This window comes from Trachypithecus francoisi, unplaced genomic scaffold, assembly GCF_009764315.1.
Source record: "Trachypithecus francoisi isolate TF-2019V2 unplaced genomic scaffold, Tfra_2.0 Lachesis_group13, whole genome shotgun sequence".
Taxonomy (NCBI): Eukaryota; Metazoa; Chordata; class Mammalia; order Primates; family Cercopithecidae; genus Trachypithecus; species Trachypithecus francoisi.
This window is the reverse complement of record NW_022681458.1, coordinates 64,294,944-64,312,708: the sequence shown is the minus strand read 5'-3', so window position 1 is coordinate 64,312,708 and position 17,765 is coordinate 64,294,944. Positions and strand designations below refer to the sequence as shown.

Below are 17,765 nucleotides of genomic sequence, written 5' to 3'. Positions count from 1 at the left end.
TCTGTCTGCATAGTGCACTCTGCCTCTGCAAGGGGCCGCTGCAAGGATTGGGCTCTTCCAGGGCTTGGAAATTGATTGCACAGGGCGATGGCTAGCGTGTGTAATGCCTTTGTGCCAACTGGAGAAAGGAACACCACCTGGCAGATCAACTACTAAAAGGCACCCCATGCCCTTGGCCAACCAAGGGGAGGGGGGCAGCCCTGCACCTGCCTGCTATGCAAGGGGCTCTAGTGCAGGGCATATGGCAGACACATCTCCTGGCATAGCTGTAAAGGCAGTCTTGAGGGCTGAAGCTTCTTATTATACACGTTAGACTATTTCATGGATTAAAGTGTCTTCTCAAATCTAATTTATTTTTTAAGCCTAGTAAATAACATTCTATTGCTCAGTCTGCAAAGGAGGCCATAAGATCCTATTTTTGATGCAGTCATTCTTATTTCAGTATATAAATGCCACAAGGAATACCTATTCTTGGTACTTTATTTTATTTTATTTTATTTACCAGGATATTAATTTGTGGCCTAGGCATTAACATTGAAAACTTGAAATATGTATGAGGTAGTCCAAACCCAAACCCCAACCTGAGTTATTGGTGCTTAATTACTGAGGCAGTTATAGTGCTGTAAGTGAGTTCATCTCTGATTGCAGCCGTAACCCATGCAGTTCTCAATTGAAGGAAGGGATGATACAAGGTGGCAATATAACACCACAACGTCCATGAGTTGATTTTAATTGGTAAACTGGCAATATATAGTGATAACTGTTTGGTCTGTCCACCGCATTGGAATCTAAGGAAAGTCCATAAAATTACAGGAGCATATAATTGGGGTACTAAACTCATTTTCTTATATTATCACAGCTGGCATCTTTAGGTTATTGAAAGCCTTTAAACCAGCCATCTTCAAGGAGATGTAATTGTCAATATGGTCTTTATACATTATTCCTGTTAGCACAGAGCTGCAGAGATATAAACATTCACTAAAATCTGCACAAATTTTCTGTATATAACTTTCTTATTTCAAGTTCATGGAAGATCAGTAAATGTTAATGAGGATTAAAAACCATTTTTTAGATCCTGGTTTCCTCATTAGATGCACAGGACAATCAACTCATAAGGCATAATTTCTTGATACTACAACCTGAATCAGACTTTCAAAATAGTTAATTCATTAGTTCCAGGAAGTTCTGTGATCTTTTTGTGTATAGGTGAACCTACAAGAAAGACTGTTTCTTGAAGTATAAGTGATATATCAGAATCAGGAAAAATAAACCCAAATTCTGACATTCTTGGATGAGTAATTATATGTTATTTTATCTATTTATTCTTGCTGGGCAGTCCAAGGACACTTCTAGAAAGGTTTTCACACTCTAATCCCATTCTCTCAGCCATCACTACTACACACTCCTCAAGGAAGTTTTTCCCAACAGAAGTAATAGGGTTATCAGAATAAAACAGAACAACAATGCTCCCCCTAACAAGGCATTCTAGAATAGGGGGAGAAAATCCCAAAACATAAAGGGGTGTGAAATAGGAAGACCAGATATGAGGAAGGCTAAGATGGCATCAGCCTAGCATTAATGATTATTAAAGATTCACTACAGGTTTGTCTTATGTGAAACCAATCTTCCTGTAGACCCCACAATCTCTGAGTACAAATGGTACCAAACTAAGAGTAATTAATCGTGTATATATCACATTCTCCAATAGTACAGAGTCTCCATCTCTCAGGGTATACCTTACCTGTCCTTAAAATGTGACCACTGAGCCTGCATTGATTCCATCGATGCCATCAGCTTCTGCTGGTCACACAGGTAGGAAGGGGCCCTGCCACGGGTCCGTAGTGATGCTTGCTTCATTAGGCTGCTGCCTTCTGTTGTGTGCTGTTGGCACGCTGACCCTCATTCTATCAGGAGCATTTAGTGCACTGAAACTATACCAAAGTCCATGCCTTCTGTGTTTACTCATATTCTCAGCTAAGAACATGGATCCATGGGAGGCTGAGGTGAGGGATAAATCCAAGGTAAAAACTTCATGCTGAACTTGGAATCATCTAGACACTGAGTTCTGTGGCCTTAACTTTCATGAGGAAGAGTTCTTGACTCAGAAGGCCTGTTAGTCTCTCATATAAATAACTACAACTCACTTGTCTCCCAGACATTTCTGCATCCCAGATGTGGTGCAGCTTGGGTTCCGACTGAAGTCTGTCATACGTACGTGCGTAAAATTTGACCTCCAGATTTTTGTCAGCACTGGGTGAATCAGTTTCTTCCCAAACTCTGGCTTAAGTTCTGAATCACGGATCACTAGTCTGGTTGGGTATAGTCCAATATATTGGGACTCAGCCGTCCTTTAACTCAGTGGTCCTCAACCTATTTGGCACCAGGGACCAGTTTCATGGAAGACAATTTTTCCATGGACCTGGGAGGAGTGGGGGTGTGGGGATGGTTTTGGAATAAAACTGTTCTACCTCATATCATCAGGCATTAGATTCTCATAAGGAGCACACAACGTAGATCCCTCACATGCGCAGTTCACAATAGGGTTTGCACTCCTATGAGTATCTAATGCCACTGCTGATCTGACAGGAGGCGGAGCTCAGGTGGTAATGCTTGCACATCTGCTGCTCACCTCCTTCTGTGTGGCCTAGTACCAGTCCATGGCCTGGGTTGAGGACCCCTGCTTTAACTCATGAAATCTCATGGATAACTCTGATTCCAGACTTCAAATCATTGCACATTAAAAAAAATTTTTTTTACAATCATCTTTGTTAAAAAAGTACTGCAGATAGGAAGAATGACAATATACTTGAACGTAAACATGGCTTGTCATATATATTGGTCAAAACAAAGCACGCATTTACTGTTATTTAGCTACAATGATAGAAAACTGCCATTGCATGTATTCCAGCCTGGAATCTCAGTAAACGCTTTTCACTGTCTATGTGCAGGATTATTTTAAGCCCACTACATTTTAATGTTATTGCTGCAGTTATAACAGACATCAACTACCAATTAGAATAATGTTTTAGTTACTGTATATATCAAGAAAACTCCCGTTTTAAAATGGTTAAAATGATCTATTATATCTCAATTACATTGTAATAGGATACGAGCTAATATCTTTCATGATAAAATCTAGAGTAAATCAGTTAAGTTCTCAATCTTGATAATTTTAAGATGAAATAACCCTTTTTTCTCAAATTTAAAAACTTCATATTTAGTATATTTGTGAGCTAACAATAGAAATGCATACTAAATTCCAGGACGTTTTCTTTAAGCAAAAAATTAAGCCTAAATGTTGGCGCCTTTAGAAAGTAAACAGCTAGGCCGGGCGCAGTGGCTCACACTTGTAATCCCAGCACTTTGGGAGGCAGATCACAAGGTCAGGAATTTGAGACCAACCTGACCAACATGGTGAAACCCCGTCTCTACTAAAAATACAAAAATTAGCAGGGCATGGTGATGTGTGCCTGTAATCCCTGCTACTTGGGAGGCTGCAGCAGGAGAATCGCTTGAACCCAGGAGGTGGAGGCTGCAGTGAGCCGAGATTGTGCCACTGTACTCCAGCCTGGGTGACAGAGAGCCAGACTCTGTCTCAAAAGAAAAAAAAAGTAAACGACTATGGATTTTGGCCTGCTATATCTCTGGGCAGCTCTTGCAGTCATATTTGGTCATATGAGTCAAAGCTCATATTATCATCTTTGCTGTCTTTCTTCTTGCCTACCACTTCCCTCTTTTAGCAATGATGATAATTATAATAATAGCAAAAATACAATATAAACATTATATGAGCATGTTAGCAGGAATTGGATATTTTCATAAATAGGATTTCTGAATAACTGAACTTTATTGGCTAAAATAAAAAAGGCTTAAATATTTTTGATGGAACTATTTATAAAATTTATATCCATTAAGTAAAATTTATATGAAATACATAAAATAATTACATGTTATCACCATTTTAAAATTAATGACTAATTGCTTTGAGTACTAGAACCATTGGTACTCTTTGGATTTATTTATTCATTCACTTATCCATCCATTCATTCATCCATTCAACAAGTATTTATTGAATGTTACTATATCCCAAGGACCATAAAAGGAAGGAGAGATACAGCAGTGAATAAAACGTACAATTAGTGCTGTCCTGATGGAGCTTTAGTTCAAGCTGGTATGCAGGATGTTTTCCTCTGCAACAAATGGGCCCTGACTGCTGTAGTTTTAGTTGTTCTGTCTCCTCCCTCTGCTGTCAGCTGTCACCTTATCTCTCCCTTTTTATCTGTGTTACAATTGTAGGTCTTTCCCCAAAGCATCTCTCTAAGTCAATAATAGACCCTATCCTTGGATGGAGCCCAAGTAGTTCCTACGCTCACAGTATATGTGCTGCTTCTGGCCCTTGCAAGGAGTTCTTTTATCCCTACTCTCAGTGTTTGGAACAAACATCTTCCTTTGCTCCCTTTCATCAGTCATGTGCTCAGTTCTAATGAAGTGATTCAATTCTTAGGCTCAATGGTCTCTGCGCCATATATATGCAAATGGGACTCTTAGAAAAGTAGCCATCACCAAGTGATATTACATTCTAGTATTGCAATACAAAACATGATCTTTCTCATGACTGTGGTAGCTTTTCCTGATAATTTTCTGAACCGCCACCTATATGTAAAAAGACAGGCACCAAAACTTTCAAAAGGAAAGGAAATCAGTTTCCCTTTACTCCAGTGTTTTGCTCATTGCTAAACTGCCTGGTAGGAGTGCAGGGACACAAGCAAGAATTCTGAATTGCACTTAAGGAAATAGTAGTAACTAAGGTGATAAGGAATATCTAACACTCATTCACAGACTCATCAGATGTTGGAGTTGAAAGGGGATCACCCTGTGCGGTAGGGAAGCACAGTGGTTAAGAACTCCAGTTCTGGGGCCATATTGCTACACCTCTTACAATTGTTTGACCGTGGCCTGGCATCTCCGTGCTTCCATTTATTCATCTGTAAAATAGTTTGCTTTTCACAGGATTGTGAGGATTAAATGAATTAATGCAGGTAAAATGTCTGGTAGTGAGTCTGGCACACAGTGTTAGCTATTATTATCTCAATCTAGTCATATATTTTTACAGATGGAAATACAGCCCTAAGCTTTTAACTGAACAGCAAATTAGAGGTAAAACCGATGCCAAAACCAGGTGTCCTGCCTCTCACCATATTACAGATTTTTTCCCCTGATATTGTGCTTTCTTAATAAATGGGAAGAAATACTGAATCATGTAAATGATTATAAAATGACTACTCAGTTATATATAAGTCCCTCTTCCCCTCTAAAACAGAAATATACAAACACACCTTTGCCCAGTGCTAGTCCTCCAGCTCCCAATGAGGAGGAGTAATTCTCTAGAGGCAAGTGACAGAGCTCAGGAAGCCAAGAGAAGTTTAATTGTATGCACTAATAAGGAAACCATTTTCTTCCTTACCTTAAACTTGTCAACTTCAGCTTTTGAACATGTTGCATGATATGATAGCACCTGATTCAGAAGAAAAAAATAATTTTAATAACTATACATGACTGTATTTTCTGAAATTCTCCTGGCTTAAAAATAAGCTTTGCTCATGTATATCACCTTGATTTAAAGGTGGATTTTAATGTATGGCAAGATACAATCTGTCTAATAACATTCTCTGACATAATTCACATATTAAAGAATATTTTATGCTGGAATTTTTCTATAGGTAGTTATTTTATGAAAAGGACAATGGCCAGGTGCAGTGCTTCATGCCTGTAATTCCAGCACTTTGGGAGGGCGAGATGGGCAGATCACTTGAGTCCAGGAGTTTGAGACCAGCCTGGGAAACATGGTGAAAGCTTGTCTCTACAAAAAATTCAAAAACTAGCTGAGCATGATGGTGTGTGCCCATAGTCTCAGCTATTCATGGAGGCTGAGATGGGAGGATCACCTGAGCCCAGGAAGTCGAGGCTGCAGTGAGCTGAGATCATGCCACTGCACTCCAGCCTGGGCGATAGAGTAAGACCCTATCAAAAAACAAAACAAAACAAAACAAAACAAAACTTGATGTGGCTCAAAACTATAGTTTTGATGTAGTGAATACTTGTCCTGTGAAATGCTCTAAAAGCAAATGAAAAGCTAGAGCACGTGTATGTGACCTGTAGCAAACAGGTTGATGACTCAACTTCCATTTCCTCACCTATTCTCATTTGCCTGCTTTTATTATATTAGGAAAGATTATATTGATATATATATATCTGTGACCCCTTTTGTAAGAGGATTGTGCTTCCTTGCCCTGTTTACATCAGCATTGGCATGTGACTTCTTTAGGCCAACGGGATGTGGGGAAAGTAACAAATGCCACTTTTGAGTGTGTCTTCAACAGCAATCACATGGTTCTGCCACCTCCTTTTTCCCTCTGCCATGGGAAGGGCATGGCCTGAGAGGGGCTGATCCTTCAGTCTGAGCCCCCAAATAAAGAAGACATATTGAGTAGAACTGCAGCCAACCTGCAGCTGATGACATGTCATGTGAGTGAGAATCAACTTTTGCAATTTATCTACATCAGAACTCACTGATACAGAGGCTTAAAAGTAAAAACCCTAATTCACAGGCTCCCTGCAGCTGGGGGTGGTCCTACAGGGTGGCCTTTATGCCACTGTGTTGGTCACTGAATTGTAAGTGGGAGTGCTGGCACTGCTTCTTTCTTTTTTCTTCCTTTGTGGAATACAGCTGTAAAGCCTGGAGGTGCAGCAAAATCTGGTGTGTGTGAGGTAACAAGCATGGTAGTGAATGCCAGCTTGCTGTAAACAGAACAGAAAGGGAAAGAGAAAGGAGCCTGACCCTGGGCTCCCCTGCCCCAGACGTCTTGTTGTGTGAGTCAAATAAATGCACATTGGTGGTATTTCATAAGGCACATTTACAGACATATGCACACTCATACATAAATAGCATATGTATGTTATATGTTTTATGCTGTCAGACACATTTTTTGTTGTTGTTTTGTTTTTGAGACAGGTCTCACTCTATTGCACACGCTAGAACGCAGTAGTGTGATCACAGCTCACTGAAGCCTTGACCTCCTGGGCTCAAGTGATTCTCTCACCTCAGCATCCCAAGTAGCTGCAACCACAGGCATACACCACTATGCTCAACTAATTTTTGTATTGTTTTGTAGAGACAGGAGTCTCATCATGTTTTCCAGGTTGGTCTGAAACTCCTGGGTTCAAGCGATCCTCTCGCCTCAGCCTCCCAAAGTGCTGGGATTACAGGCATGAACCTTCGCGTCCAGCCTACATTCTTAATCTATACAAATCTCATACAAATAAGTCTGGGAAATGCTAAAGCCTTCTTCATCTACCAACCTTAGAGAATCACAATGCACATTTGACTGCAAAAAGTAAAGTAACATGCTCTATTTCATTAAACTTAGTATTTCCCAAATCTAATTAGCCACAGAACTCCCTTTTAGGTAACAGAAAACTGGTAACATTCAACCTCATAACCTATTGACCAAGAACTTTGAGAAGCACTGACCAAGCAAAGCCACAATAGAAGCAGTGTCTCAGGGTGGTTAGAACACAGCCTTCAGAGTCAGGCTGCCATGCCTCCACTTCCGAGCTCTGGGAGCTTGGGCAAATGGTTTAATCTCTTTGGGTCTCATATATAAGGTGGTATAGCATAATACTACACAGGCATCTACTGCTTAACGTAGAGGCTCCTCCTGAAAACACTAACAGGGAAGCTACTTTTAATTATTTTTAATTCGAAAAAAATTACAGTGCATTATAAGATCTGCAGCAACTTCTTAAAACTCAACTAAAGCACAGTAAAATTCATAGGTATATATAAAACAAAAAATACTGTTATGTTACAGTTACTTAAAATGTGACTTTCTATGGGAGGCTGAGGCGGGTGGATCACCTGAGGTCAGGAGTTCAAGACCAACCTGGCCAACATGGTGAAACTACATTTCTACAAAAATACAAAAATTAGCTGGGCGTGATGATGGATGCCTGTAATCCCAGCTACTCGGGAGGCTGAGGCAGGAGAATCACCTGAACCCGGGAGGCGGAGGTTGCAGTGAGCTGAGATCGTGCCGTTGCACTCCAGTCTGGGTGACAGAGTGAGACTCTTGTCTCAATAAATAAATAAATAGATAGATAAATAAATAAATAAAATAGTGTTACTTTCTGATCATAACTAATATAGTTATTAACAAAAAGTTTCTTTGTGTTAAGTAATACTTTCTCTTCCATTGTAAACATTTTTCTTACTGACTTTACTTGTTTTTCCATAGTTTTCTCAATCCTTTTTCACCTTTGGGAGGGGACTCAGAAAAATGTTGTACTGAGAGATAAATATATTCTATGAGATTTGGTTATTAAAAATAAAGATATATTCTACTGGGAAATTTTAACCATGGAAATATTCTATAGAGTGGTCCTGTACTTTACAGAGTTCTTAGGAAGATTAAATGCAATACTACACGTTGAATACATGGCACACAAATAGCCAACTTATATGTATTATATTAATATTCAATTAAAATTCTACCAAATAAATATTTGGCTGGATATTATGTTATATCCTTATCTTATCTTATAATATCAATAGATATTTCAGTGCATAGATGAATTGACTTTGCTCTTTTGTTTCAGTTTTACTGTGGTAAAATCTAATTTGGCTGTCATTTTATTAGAATTTCTTACTGTTTTCAAGTCTATTTCTGCAGATTCACTCTTCAAACTTTACCTTTAAAAAATATCCCACAAAAACTCAAGCTGCAATTCAAAATCTCTGCCACCAGGTGGTGCTTAGTCAGGTTTGTTTAAATCAACTCTTCCCACTTCATTTAAAAAAAAAAAAAGCTATTTACTCCACTAAATTGAAACTATTTGAATCAGTGAAGCAGACAATTATTACAGATTAAGACTTTTTGCTCATTTAAAATTACAATAGCTTGTTTTGTTTGTTATTGAGTTGTAGGAGTTCTTTGTATATTTTGGATTCAAGTCCTCTGTCAGACATATGTTTCAAAAATATTACCTCCAGTCTATAGCTTGTCTATTAATTTTCTTTTAATGTGTATTTTAATAAACATAAGTTTTAAATTTTGATAAAGTGTAATTTGTCAATTATTTAAATTGCTATCATTGCACATATTCTTTCTTTCTTTTTTTTCCAACAGAGTCTCACTCTATCACCCAGGGTGGAGTACAGTGGTGTGATTTTGGCTCACTGCAGCCTTGACCTTCCTGGCTCAAGTGATCCTCCCACCTCAGCCTCCCAAGTAGCTGGTATTACAGGCACACACCACCATGCCCAGCTAATTGTATTTTTTAAAGAAACAGGGTTTCACTATGTGGCCCAGGCTGGTCTTGAACTCCTGGATTTAAACAATTCTCCCTCCCAAAGTGTTGCGATTACAGGCATGAGCCACTGTGCTCAATCTCACATATCCTTTCTAAAATTTTTTCCTGCCCCCGAGTTGTGAATATATACCTTATGCTATCTTCTACAAACTTTATAATTCTATCTTTTATGTTTATGTCTATGATACATCTGAAATTAAATTTATGTATAGTTAAAGAATAAGACTTATAAATAAACGCTTTGGTTACTTTTTCATGATTCTTAAATTTCATGAGCCACATCTTAGAGCTAAAGCTTTTTTGGATTGGTATCCTGAGATTTTAAGCCTCTACTGGGTAATCTATTAAGTGCATAGGAATTTATTTATTCTACCTAATTAGATAAAGTTAATGATAAGGAAGCTTTTGGTTTACCTTCTGAATCTTCTTGTTTCTGAGAGTTTCTGTTTCCTTTTGTAGGACTGTGAGAACCAGTAGAGGTGGGAGAGAAATGGTTTAGCTAAAGAATCCTGGAGCGGAGCAAGATGACCGAATAGGAACAGCTCCAGTCTCCAGCTCCCAACGCGAGCAACACAGAAGACAGGTGATTTCTGCATTTTCAACTGAGGTACTGGGTACATCTCACTAGGGAGTGCCAGACAATCGGTGCTGGTCAGCTGCTGCAGCCCGACCAGCGAGAGCTGAAGCAGGGCGAGGCATCGCCTCACCTGGGAAGTGCAAGGGGGAAGGGAATCCCTTTTCCTAACCAGGGGAACTGAGACACACAACACCTGGAAAATCTGGTAACTCTCACCCCAATACTGGGCTTTACCAAGGGTCTTAGCAAACGGGCACACCAGGAGATTATATCCCACACCTGGCTGGGAGGGTCCCACGCCCATGGAGCCTCCCTCATTGCTAGCACAGCAGTCTGCGATCTAAGGGCAAGACAGCTGCAAGGCTGGGGGAGGGGCGCCTGCCATTGCTGAGGCTTAAGTAGGTAAACAAAGCTGCTGGGAAGCTCTAACTGGGTGGAGCTCACAGCAGCTCAAAGAGGCCTGCCTGTCTCTGTAGACTCCACCTCTGGGGACAGGGCACAACTAAACAACAATAACAACAACAATAACAACAAAAAAAAGCAGCAGAAACCTCTGCAGACGCAAACGACTCTGTCTGACAGCTTTGAAGAGAGCAGTGGATCTCCCAACACGGAGGTTGAGATCTGAGAACGGACAGACTGCCTGCTCAAGTGGGTCCCTGATCCCTGAGTAGCCTAACTGGGAGACATCCCCCACTAGGGGCAGACTGACACCCCACATCTCACACGGTGGAGTACACCCCTCAGAGGAAGCTTCCAAAGCAAGAATCAGACAGGTACACTTGCTGTTCAGCAATATTCTATCTTCTGCAGCCTCTGCTGCTGACACCCAGGCAAATAGGGTCTGGAGTGGACCTCAAGCAATCTCCAACAGACCTACAGCTGAGGGTCCTGACTGTTAGAAGGAAAACTAACAAACAGGAAGGACACCCACACCAAAACCCCATCAGTACATCACCATCATCAAAGACCAGAGACAGATAAAACCACAAAGATGGGGAAAAAGCAGGGCAGAAAAGCTGGAAATTCCAAAAATAAGAGTACATCTCCCCCTCCAAAGGAACGCAGCTCATCGCCAGCAACGGATCAAGGCTGGACAGAGAATGACTTTGACGAGATGAGAGAAGAAGTCTTCAGTCCATCAACCTTCTCAGAGCTAAAGGAGGAATTACGTACCCAGCGCAAAGAAACTAAAAATCTTGAAAAAAGAGTGGAAGAATTGATAACTAGAATAATTAATGCAGAGAAGGCCATAAACGAAATGACAGAGATGAAAACCATGACATGAGAAATACGTGACAAATGCACAAGCTTCAGTAACCGACTCGATCAACTGGAAGAAAGAGTATCAGTGATTGAGGATCAAATGAATGAAATGAAGCGAGAAGAGAAGCCTAAAGAAAAAAGAAGAAAAAGAAATGAACAAAGCCTGCAAGAAGTATGGGATTATGTAAAAAGACCAAATCTACGTCTGATTGGGGTGCCTGAAAGTGAGGGGGAAAATGGAACCAAGTTGGAAAACACTCTTCAGGATATCATCCAGGAGACCTTCCCCAACCTCGTAGGGCAGGCCAACATTCAAGATCAGGAAATACAGAGAATGCCACAAAGATACTCCTCGAGAAGAGCAACTCCAAGACACCTAATTGCCAGATTCACCAAAGTTGAAATGAAGGAAAAAATCTGAAGGGCAGCCAGAGAGAAAGGTCGGGTTACCCACAAAGGGAAGCCCATCAGACTAATAACAGATCTCTCAGCAGAAACTCTACAAGCCAGAAGACAGTGGGGGCCAATATTCAACATTCTTAAAGAAAAGAATTTTAAACCCAGAATTTCATATCCAGCCAAACTAAGTTTCATAAGTGAAGGAGAAATAAAATCCTTTACAGATAAGCAAATGCTTAGAGATTTTGTCACCACCAGGCTGCCTTACAAGAGACCCTGAAGGAAGCACTAAACATGGAAAGGAACAACCGGTACCAGCCATTGCAAAAACATGCCAAAATGTAAAGACCATCAAGGCTAGGAAGAAACTGCATCATCTAACGAGCAAAATAACCAGTTAATATCATAATGGCAGGATCAAGTTTGCACATAATAATATTAACCTTAAATGTCAATGGACTAAATGCTCCAATTAAAAGACACAGACTGGCAAACTGGATAAAGAGTCAAGACCCATCAGTCTGCTGTATTCAGGAGACCCATCTCACATGCAGAGACATACATAGGCTCAAAATAAAGGGATGGAGGAAATATACCAAGCAAATGGAGAACAAAAAAAAACAGGGGTTGCAATACTAGTCTCTGATAAAACAGACTTTAAACTATCAAAGATCAAAAGAGACAAAGAAGGCCATTACATAATGGTAAGGGATCAATTCAACAGGAAGAGCTAACTCTCCTAAATATATATGCACCCAATACAGGAGCACCCAGATTCAGAAAGCAAGTCCTTAGAGACTTACAAAGAGACTTAGACTCCCATACAATAATAATGGGAGACTTCAACACCCCACTGTCAACATTAGACAGATCAACGAGACAGAAAGTTAACAAGGATATCCAGGAATAGAACTCATCCTGCAGCAAGCAGACCTAATAGACATCTATAGAACTCTCCACCCCAAATCAACAGAATATACATTCTTCTCAGCACCACATCACACTTATTCCAAAATTGACCACATAATTGGAAGTAAAGCACTCCTCAGCAAATGTACAAGAACAGAAATTATAACAAACTGTCTCTCAGACCACAGTGCAATCAAACTAGAACTCAGGACTAAGAAACTCAATCAAAACCACTCAACTACAAGGAAACTGAATAACCTGCTCCTGAATGACTACTGGGTACATAACGAAATGAAGGCAGGAATACAGATGTTCTTTGAAACCAATGAGAACAAAGATACAACATATCAGAATCTCTGGGACACATTTAAAGCAGTGTGTAGAGGGAAATTTATAGCACTAAATGCTCACAAGAGAAAGCTGGAAAGATCTAAAATGACACTCTAACATCACAATTAAAAGAACTAGAGAAGCAAGAGCAAACACATTCCAAAGCTAGCAGAAGGCAAGAAATAACTAAGATCAGAGCAGAACTGAAGGAGATAGAGATACAAAAAATCCCCCAAAAAATCAATGAATCCAGGAGTTGGTTTTTTGAAAAGATCGACAAAATTGATAGACCGCTAGCAAGACTAATAAAGAAGAAAAGAGAGAAGAATCAAATAGATGCAATAAAAAATGATAAAGGGGATATCACCACCGACCCCACAGAAATACAAACTACCATCAGAGAATACTATAAACACCTCTACGCAAATAAACTAGAAAATCTAGAAGGAATGGATAATTTCCTGGACACTTCCACTCTCCCAAGACTAAACCAGGAAGAAGCTGAATCCCTGAATAGACCAATAGTAGGCTCTGAAATTGAGGCAATAATTAATAGCCTACCAACCAAAAAAAGTCCTGGACCAGATGGATTCACAGCTGAATTCTACCAGAGGTACAAGGAGGAGCTGGTACCATTCCTTCTGAAACTATTCCAATCAATAGAAAAAGAGGGAATCCTCCCTAACTCATTTTATGAGGCCAACATCATCCTGATACCAAAGCCTGGCAGAGACACAACAAAAAAGGAGAATTTTAGACCAATATCCCTGATGAACATTAATGCAAAATTCCTCAATAAAATACTGGCAAACCGGATCCAGCAGCACATCCAAAAGCTTATCCACCATGATCAAGTGGGCTTCATCCCTGGGATGCAAGGCTGGTTCAACATACGCAAATCAGTAAATGTAATCCAGCATATAAACAGAACCAAAGACAAGAACCACATGATTATCTCAATAGATGCAGAAAAGTCCTTTGACAAAATTCAACAGCCCTTCATGCTAAAAATGCTCAATAAATTCAGTATTGATGGAACGTATCTCAAAATAATAAGAGCTGTTTATGACAAACCCACAGCCAATATCATACTGAATGGGCAAAAACTGGAAAAATTCCCTTTGAAAACTGGCACAAGACAGGGATACCCTCTCTCACCCCTCCTATTCAACATAGTGTTGGAAGTTCTGGCTAGTGCAATCAGGCAAGAGAAAGAAATAAAGGGTATTCAATTAGGAAAAGAAGAAGTCAAATTGTCCCTGTTTGCAGATGACATGATTGTATATTTAGAAAACCCCATTGTCTCAGCCCAAAATCTCCTAAAGCTGATAAGAAACTTTAGTAAAGTCTCAGGATACAAAATTAATGTGCAAAAATCACAAGCATTCTTATACAACAGTAACAGTCAAACAGAGAGCCAAATCATGAATGAACTTCCATTCACAATTGCTTCAAAGAGAATAAAATACCTAGGAATCCAACTTACAAGGGATGTAAAGGACCTCTTCAAGGAGAACTACAAACCACTGCTCAGTGAAATCAAAGAGGACACAAACAAATGGAAGAACATACCATGCTCATGGATAGGAAGAATCAATATCGTGAAAATGGCCATACTGCCCAAGGTGATTTATAGATTCAATGCCATCCCCATCAAGCTACCAATGAGTTTCTTCACAGAATTGGAAAAAACTGCTTTAAAGTTCATATGGAACGAAAAAAGAAGCCGCATTGCCAAGACAATCCTAAGTCAAAAGAACAAAGCTGGAGGCATCACGCTACCTGACTTCAAACTATACTACAAGGCTATAGTAACCAAAACAGCATGGTACTGGTACCAAAAAAGAGATATAGACTAATGGAACAGAACAGAGTCCTCAGAAATAATACTACACATCTACAGCCATCTGATCTTCGACAAACCTGAGAGAAACAAGAAATGGGGAAAGGATTCCCTCTTTAATAAATGGTGCTGGGAAAATTGGCTAGCCATAAGTAGAAAGCTGAAACTGGATCCTTTCCTTACTCCTTATATGTAAATTAATTCAAGATGGATTAGAGACTTAAATGTTAGACCTAATACCATAAAAACCCTAGAAGAAAACCTAGGCAATACCATTCAGGACATAGGCATGGGCAAGGACTTCAGGTCTAAAACACCAAAAGCAACGGCAACAAAAGCCAAAATTGACAAATGGGATCTAATTAAACTAAAGAGCTTCTGCACAGCAAAAGAAACTACCATCAGAGTGAACAGGCAACGCACAGAATGGGAGAAAATGTTTGCAATCTACTCATCAGATAAAGGGCTAATATCCAGAACCTACAAAGAACTCAAACAAATTTACAAGAAAAAAACAGATAACCCCATCAAAAAGTGGGCAAAGGATATGAACAGACATTTCTCAAAAGAAGGCATTCATACAGCCAACAGACACATGAAAAAATGTTCATCATCACTTGCCATCAGAGAAATGCAAATCAAAACCACAATGAGATACCATCTCACACCAGTTAGAATGGCAATCATTAAAAAGTCAGGAAACAACAGGTGCTGGAGAGGATGTGGAGAAATAGGAACACTTTTACACTGTTGGTGGGATTGTAAACTAGTTCAACCATTATGGAAAACAGTATGGCGATTCCTCAAGGATCTAGAACTAGAAGTACCATATGACCCAGCCATCCCATTACTGGGTATATACCCAAAGGATTATAAATCATGCTGCTATAAAGACACATGCACATGTATGTTTATTGTGGCACTATTCACAATAGCAAAGACTTGGAATCAACCCAAATGTCCATCAATGATAGACTGGATTAAGAAAATGTGGCACATATACACCATGGAATATTATGCAGCCATAAAAAAGGATGAGTTCGTGTCCTTTATAGGGACATGGATGCAGCTGGAAACCATCATTCTCAGCAAACTATCGCAAGAACAGAAAACCAAACACTGCATGTTCTCACTCATAGGTGGGAACTGAACAATGAGATCACTTGGCCTTGGGAAGGCGAACATCACCCACCAGGGCCTATCATGGGGAGGGGGTGGGGGAGGGACTGCACTGGAAGTTTTACCCGATGTAAATGATGAGTTGATGGGTGCTGACGAGTTGATGGGTGCAGCACACCAACATGGCACAAGTATACATAAGTAACAAACCTGCACGTTATGCACATGTACCCTAGAACTTAAAGTATAATAATAATAAAATAAAATTCAAAAAAAAAGAAAAAAGAATCCTTCAACTACCTTCTCCCAGAAGAATACAGTCCATGTTGGCGAGCAGGAAGGAATCACTGGCTAACAGGAGTACATTGTTCTGAAGGACTGGGCCCTATTGTTAAACCACAGTCCAGGAAGACGGTAGCATTGTTCCCTCTAAGAATCCCTAGAAAAACCAACAACCCAGAGGAGTGGATTCCTTAAGGTAAGAGACCCTTAAATCTTGCTTAAGAACTCTGATTTTCTCCTTTTCTGTTTGGTGCTATAGGATTTTCTGGGATGCATTCAGCAAGATGGTGGTGCTTCATTTTACCCACAGTGTTTGCAGGTTTTACATACCGGGTACAGCGAGAAGCCAGTAATATTTGTACCTCTTTCATGTATTGTATCAATTTAGCCATCATGCGATTCTGACTGAATGTAAATACACAACCAAGCTAGGTTTTTGTTTAGTTCCCAGCTTCTTGTTGAAAAGTCTGTGGCCAAATATAATCACTTTGCTAATTTTAACAAGCATCTACACAGGCTATTGTGGTCACATAGGACTTTTCCCCATCACCTATAGCCACTGGCCAAGTCCCATTCACTCCTCAATCTGCTTCAGTTTTGGTTCTGCCCCCACCTCTCCACTGAAACAGCTCATGTCAAGGCTTTCAATTTCTTGCTGACAAATCCATTGATGAATCTGCAATTGCCTTTTGCAATTGCAGGGAGCACTCGCTTCTATTTTTAAAAGTCTCCTCTCTGGGCTTCCATGACACCACATTATTTTGGTTTTCATCCTATTTCTTTAGCTGTTCTTTCTGTTTTCTTTGTTGGCCCCTTCTCCTCTACCTTAACTGTTAATGTGGAAGTTCCTAGGCTCAGTCTCTTATTCGGTGATGCCATACACTCTCAGGGTTTTATACACCATCTCTGTGTTGATAACTTTCAGATCTCTTTGAGTTTTGCACTCACATACTCATCTGCCTGCGTCACTAACTTCCAACTCGGTCAATTCACTGGCTTCTCAAATTTAACACATCTAAATACACATGCAGATTTTCCCATATGTGATAGACAGAATAACACTCCCCCACAAGATGTGCATGTCCTGATCACTGGAATCTGTGAATATATGTCACAAGGAGGAATTGAGGTTGTAGATGGAATTAAGGTTGCTAATCTAGTCACCTTGAGATGGATTATCTCAGATTATCTGGCTTTGCTTCATGTAATCACAGGGGTCCTTATAAGTGAAAGAAGGAGGCAGGAGAATCAGAGTGATGCAATGTAAGAAAGACTTGACTAACCATTGCTAACTTTGAAATGGAGGGGGCCACAAGCCATGGAACGCGGGTAGGTTTTCCATGGAAAAGGCAAGGAAATGGATTGTCCCCTAGGGCCTCCAGAAGAATGTAGCCTTACATACATCTTGAATTTTGCCCAGTAAGACCCATTTCAGACATCTGACCTGCAGGATTGTGAGATAATAAGTATGTGTTGTTTTAATCCACTAAGATCATGGTAATTAGTTACAGCAGCCACAGGAAATTAATATACTGCACAAACCCATTTCTCTCTCAGTCTTCCCCAGCTCTGTAAGTGCCGCTCCATCCAATCAATTAGTATCAATTGGATACTAATCCAATCTCCTTGGTACACATCAGCCAGGGTGATCTTTAAAAAGTAGAAATCAAA

At 40.0% G+C, this 17,765-nt stretch overlaps 1 protein-coding gene across 2 annotated transcripts in view; it reads right to left on the bottom strand.

The window, feature by feature from the left end:
• The window catches only part of PDE11A (phosphodiesterase 11A), a 490,924-nt gene that overhangs the window by 151,903 nt on the left and 321,256 nt on the right, over nucleotides 1-17,765 (bottom strand). For both annotated transcript variants that reach the window (XM_033231025.1, XM_033231026.1), the window contains one exon: nucleotides 5,465-5,515. In XM_033231025.1, the coding sequence (XP_033086916.1) occupies nucleotides 5,465-5,515 (51 nt within the window). The remainder of the gene's footprint in view (nucleotides 1-5,464; nucleotides 5,516-17,765) is intronic.